This window comes from Bombyx mandarina, chromosome 22, assembly GCF_030267445.1.
Source record: "Bombyx mandarina strain Sakado chromosome 22, ASM3026744v2".
Classification (NCBI taxonomy): domain Eukaryota; kingdom Metazoa; phylum Arthropoda; class Insecta; order Lepidoptera; family Bombycidae; genus Bombyx; species Bombyx mandarina.
The window spans coordinates 9,709,991-9,715,990 of record NC_143228.1 but is presented as its reverse complement, the minus strand read 5'-3'; the positions used below and the strand labels follow the sequence as shown (position 1 = coordinate 9,715,990).

The 6,000-nt window shown below is 58.2% G+C and overlaps 2 protein-coding genes across 2 annotated transcripts; both read left to right on the top strand.

The window, feature by feature from the left end:
- Positions 1-3,171: 3,171 nt before the first annotated feature.
- Positions 3,172-4,550, top strand: LOC149500344 (uncharacterized). The gene has a single exon (XM_089737056.1). The coding sequence runs from the start codon at positions 3,438-3,440 to the stop codon at positions 4,548-4,550; it is 1,113 nt and encodes a 370-aa protein (XP_089593182.1). The 5' UTR covers positions 3,172-3,437.
- A 43-nt stretch (positions 4,551-4,593) lies between these two features.
- Positions 4,594-5,470, top strand: LOC149500343 (uncharacterized). Its single transcript, XM_089737003.1, has one exon. It carries the CDS (start codon positions 4,638-4,640, stop codon positions 5,463-5,465), a length of 828 nt encoding a protein of 275 aa, XP_089593129.1. The 5' UTR covers positions 4,594-4,637; the 3' UTR covers positions 5,466-5,470.
- The last annotated feature ends 530 nt before the right edge of the window (positions 5,471-6,000 follow it).

The following is a 6,000-nucleotide window of genomic DNA, read 5'->3' as shown; positions in this document are numbered from 1 at the left end:
GAAGGCGCGAATTCAAAGAAATCCCAATCGTAAGCAGAAACTGTTGGCCCTTCAGATGGGGTTAAGCAGAACCACGGTGAAAAGGGTGTTAAATGAAGACTTAGGGCTTCGGGCATATCGAAGAAAAACAGGACATCGTTTGAATGCTCGTCTAATGGACCTGAGACTGAAGAGATGCCGCGCTTTGTTGAATCGGTACGCGGGAAAAAAATATCGGGAAATTCTTTTTTCGGATGAAAAATTTTTTACCGTAGAAGAGAGCTACAACAAACAAAATGATAAGGTGTACGCACACAGTAGTGAAGAAGCGAGCAACCGTATTTCGCGTGTCCAACGAGGTCATTTTCCATCCTCGCTCATGGTATGGTTGGGAGTTTCTTATTGGAGCTTAACAGAGGTACATTTTTGTGAGAAAGGTGTAAAAACGAATGCAGTTGTGTGTCAAAATACAGTCCTGACGAACCTTGTGGAACCTGTTTCTCATACCATGTTCAATAACAGGCACTGGGTATTCCAACAAGATTCGGCGCCAGCTCATAGAGCGAAGAGCACACCAGACTGGCTGGCGGCGCGTGAAATCGACTTCATCCGGCACGAAGACTGGCCCTCCTCCAGTCCAGATTTGAATCCGTTAGATTACAAGATATGGCAACACTTGGAGGGAAAGGCGTGCTCAAAGCCTCATCCCAATTTGGAGTCACTCAAGACATCCTTGATTAAGGCAGCCGCCGATATTGACATGGACCTCGTTCGTGCTGCGATAGACGACTGGCCGCGCAGATTGAAGGCCTGTATACAAAATCACGGAGGTCATTTTGAATAAACTTTAGTCTCATAAGAATCTATGTTTTGTTAAGTTCATTTTGGTATATGAATGGTTACATAATGAATAAACTTGTTTCAATTATTTTACATTAAACATGTGACAGAATTTATGACCTGACTAGTATATATTGTTTTTAGTCTAGCATTCCATGAAATTTCTTGACTATTTAATTTACCGTTCTTGAAATAAAACGTTTACTTGTTTTAACACACCTAGTATTAAGGTACAAATGCTGAACTTCAGATGAAAGTCAGGCTTATAAATACGGTTTACTTTTTTAAGGTTTCATACTAATCTCAATTCTTGTTTCGTTTATCTTATACATCGAATAAGTGGAATAAGTGGACTTGTTAAGAGTATTTATTTACTAATTCTTCTTTTTAAATTCTGTTTCGTAAATGAATATTTTTGACATAAGATTGCTTCAAACAGAACATGTTATTGTAAGAATGGAAAATAAAATCACAATGTACATTTTTATTGGCGATATAAACGGCAATCACGACCCGTTTACGTATATGACGCTGTTTACCTTGAGACAATAAGATCGAAGATTGCAGGGTCCAAAGGATATTTTATCCTGCGGGTTTTGTCTCATTTATATATACTATAGCACTGTAAAAGTACGTGCTGATACGAAAATCTTAGTATGAACCATTGTAAAAAAAACAATCGTGGTAGGACCTCTTGTGAGAAGGCGATGCTCGACTTCTGCGAGTCCACCATCTCGCAGAAGGAGGCGGCGGAGCGAGAGAGGGAGAGCTCTTCCCTTTCCGCACCGATCCGTCGCCGTCGAGCCGGGGGCCGGAGGCGGGAATACGCCCGCACGTCCCGGCTCCTGTAGGTGGCGGCCTCCCCCCGGTGAAGGTCAAGGGGCGACCTGAGGGGGTGAGGCCGCGCGGCGCGCTACCAGCACTCTAGCGCGCTGCCGTGGAGTGAATAGAGCGACCGGTCGACGGTGTATCGCGTCCCGACCCGGCAGGCTGGTTCTGGTCCAGCGGGGTATTCCGGGACACCAGCGGCACCGTCTGGGCGGCCCGACGGGCTGCCGTACCGAGACGGCCGACGTTTCAGAGCCTTCGATTCGCCTCGAAGGCTCCGTCGGCTGGGCGTCCTTGGGGTGAGCCGCGCCGTCTGGTTGTAGTGTTGACCGCGGTAGCCCCCTACCTCATCCGGGTTCTGACCTCGGAGGGGATCGGACGTCGGGTGTAAGAGTGCAGGGGAGTCGTTTAGTGGGTGGGTCCTAAAATCCTTGGGCTCGCGGTCTGCTCACAACACCATGCAGATCGTTGAGTCTCACATACCCCGCGCGCCCCTTTTGCGCGGGGACCTCGTAGGAGGTTCGGCCCTCTACCCGAAAAAAAAAAAAAAAAAAAGGACCTCTTGTGAGCCCGAGGGACCTGGGCGGGCCCCCCGGCGCGCACTCTGCGTGGCCGGGGGCTCCGTCTGTGGGGGAGTTTTGCTGGACTTCCACCGGGCGCGTCCGTAGGTGGCGGATAACGGGATCCTCTGGGAACAGTCCCACTCCCAGGGGTATCGTCCGGTCTTTTTCGTTGCAAGGATTTCTAGGTGTTAGGTAGGTAGGCTAGGTGTAGGAGTAGGGTAGCCTAGTTAGGCTTTGCAACGAAAGAGATCGGATGACGCGGACCAAAACCAGCAGGGGGAGTTGCGGGCTCTCAACGCCCTTCACTCGCTGAAGGGTGTTCCTCCTGGAGACGTTCGGGCTCCCTCTCTCTTCCCCCTTCTTCCCCTTTTGTTTTTTCGGGTAACGTCCGACCCGTTTCGGACCTAACCCATGGGTGGTGGTGGGCCACTTTTGGCCTGCCTTTCGATGGAGAAGTGAGCCGGCGTTGCTTACGCATCTTCCGGCCGCTGGTCGCCATGTCCCCGGCTTCGGCTACAGGGGCACGCCCTCTAGAGGGGGGTACCGGTATACCGGCGTGGCTTCGTCGTTGTTGCTCTTTTTGAGCGTCGGGCGGTGGTCTGCCGTGTTGCTCGTTGCACTCGGCGGGCCGCCGGCCAACCCGTAATCCTCACCGCGTGGGGGACGGGGGCCGCTGCCGCGAGGCACGGGGCCGCGAGGACGTAAACCTCTTTAAAAAATGCCCCAATCCTAAGCTCTGGTGCCCGGCGATGGGATGAATGGCTGGAGGGAGTCCAGTCCCAAGGGTACCAACCAGACCCCAGGGGACCGACCCCTGGTTAATCAAAAAGGAAATATGAAAACCATGGCACTTGTAAAAGATTTATTACCCCAGGAGGGTACCTCCCGCTCCGCGGGGGGAGAATCTCTCCGTGCGGTCGAGCGATCGGCCGCACGCTGCCCCACCGTTTCTGGGGGGGCAAACAATGCCAAGACGTAGGGGGCGACAGCACGGGTCGCGTAAGGGACAGAGTCCCCACCGTGCGCCTCGAGCGCTGTGAGAGCTTGATCTCGCTGTACTCGGCGCGGAGCTCCGCAAGGGGCGACGCGTCTAGTGGGCGGGAGACGCCAGCTCTGTTTGCTGATTGTGTTCGGCAGCGGACTCGGCGGAAGCGGAAGTCGGCTCGTCAGCCGGCGTCCTCCGCTCCGTCCGACTCCTCGGAGGGTGAGCCTGCCAGCGCCAAATACATGGCGTTGGCGGAAGGGCCGGCGGCTGCTGCAGCGCCGCCCGCCACTGATTGTGACAATAGTCTTCCTCGCGGACTGGCTGCTGCCTCCTCGGCGCATTCCAGGGCCGCCTGCCGTGAGGCAAGAGGAAAAATAAAAATAGGAGAGGTCGAGCGCCTGGAGCGCTCCCTGACGGAGGTGGGTCCCTATGACCACCTCCGAGCATTCGAAATAGTGAAGGACATGGTCGCCACCATAGCTACAAAATCGGCCAAGGGATTAAAGGGCGACTACGTGCGTGCCATGAAGTCGGCAGCCGCCACCTTGGCAGAGCGCATGGAAAGGATAGTAAGCCGCACAACAAATGAAGAGACAATGGACCAACGCAAGGAGCTGGATCTGATGCACGCCCGCCTTGAGCAAGTGTCAGAAGAGAATGGCCATCTTCGGGCGGAGAACGGACAGCTCCGCGTCGACATGGCCGAGCTGCGAACAATGGTTGCCGATCTCATCGAGCGGCAACGCAGCTCGGCCCCTGTCCCTCCTCCGCCCGAAGCGGAAGGCCTCACTGAGGTCGAGGAGTTGAGGCGGCAGCTCCTTATACAGGAGGCGCGCAGCTCCAGGGTGGAGCGTGCGAGGCCGCCCCTGGCTCACGAGGCGAAAGATGGTGCCCCTGTGCCGGCACCTCGAAAGATCAAGGGAGCGGCTACTGTTAAAGCGTACGCGGGACCGAAGAAAGCTGCAACACCCGCGACACTGTCGGCCACTTCTGACGCTGTTCCGGCCGGGGCTCGTACAACCGGAGCCTCTACGTCTGCAGCTGCGGGGGCAACAAGATCTGCCCCCCCAAAGAAACCGGTATCCGCTCCTGCTCCGCCTCAGCCTGCGAAGGCAGGGCCCGGCAGGAGCCGGACAAAGAAAAAGGGAGGCGTCAACGCCGCCAAACCGGCACCGACCCCCCAGCCCCGCCCACTGCCCCCCGCCCCGGCCAACATGAATGAGGCCTGGACGACGGTGGTGTGGCGAGGGCCCAAAAAGGTAGCGGCGCCTACCGCGCCGCGCCCCAAGCCCGCCCCTGCGGCCACCGCTCCCCGCCAAGAGGGTCGCGCGGAGCCTAGGGACCGGACTGGATGAAGGAGGCCGCGCGCCCCGCGGTCAGCGGCAGTGGTAGTGGAGCTGCTGCCGGCCGGCAAAGAAAAGGGCATCACCTACCACGAGGTGATGACCCAGGCGCGCGGCGGCGTAAATGTGGACGCCCTCGGCGTGGAGGGTGGCCTGAGGGTCCGGCAGACGGCCAACGGGGCCCGCCTAGTGGAATGTCCCGGCGCGAATTCCAGCGCCGCGGCAGAAAAACTGGCGGTCCGTCTGCGGGAAATCTTGCCGGACCCCGAGGTGGTGCGCATCGCGCGGCCCGTAAAAATGGCGGAGGTGAAGATTACGGGCCTCGACGAATGCGCCACGAAGGAGGAGGTCGCCGCGGCCATCGCGTCGCAGGGCAACTGCGCCCTCGCCGACGTCAAAGTCGGAGAGCTCCGGGTGACGTACTCCGGAACCCGGATGGCGTGGGCGCGTTGCCCCATCGCAACGGCGAACCTCCTGGCCACCCCTCCACAGGGTCGGCCTTCAGACAGCCCAGGATGGCTGCGCGTGGGCTGGGTAGTGGCCCACGTGCAACTGCAGGAGAGCAGGCCGTGGCGTTGCCTTCGGTGCTTCGGCACCGGCCACGGCCTCGCCAAGTGCCCCTCGACCGTGGACCGCAGCAACCTGTGTTTCCGCTGCGGCCAACCGGGGCACAAGGCAGCCTCCTGCACCTCAGCCGCGCCGCACTGCGTCTTGTGCGACGCGGCTAAAAGGAAGGCCGACCACCGGGCCGGGGGCCCGGCGTGTAAATCCGCCCCCTCCTCTACCAAAACGAGGAGGGGCGGAAAGAAAAATAAAAAGAGGAGAGAGCCGGCTGCAATAAGGGCAGCCGGCGAGTCAGTTCCCGCCGCGGCTGTTGTCGAGCCGCAGGGCGGGACAGACGAGGGAGCGATGGACGTAGCCCCGTAATGGGTTGCGTCCATCGCTTCCTCCAATGTAATTTGAACCACTCCGCCAGGGCACAGGATCTCCTCGTCCACACCATGGCGGAGTGGTCAATCGACGTCGCTGTCGCCGCGGAGCCGTACTTCGTCCCCACCGACCAGGACTGCTGGATCGGGGACGTCGACGGCTCCGTGGCCATCGTACTAAGACAGTCCGCGGCGTTACCCCCCTTGGATATGGTGGCCAGGGGACCCGGGTACGTCGCGGCTAGGATCGACGGGACCGTCGTGATCGGGGCGTACTTTTCTCCGAACAGGAGCCTCGCCGAGTTCGAGCGGTTTCTGGGCGGGCTCGAGGCGCTTTTACACCGCCTCGGGTCCCGCCCTGTCATCGTCGCGGGGGACTTCAATGCCAAGTGCACGGCTTGGGGTTCCCCCCGCACGGATGCGCGAGGCGAGGCCCTTTCAGAGTGGGCGATCGCGACCGGCCTCTGTCTCCTAAACAGAGGCACGGTCGCGACTTGCGTGCGGTGGAACGGGGAATCTCACGTGGACATGAC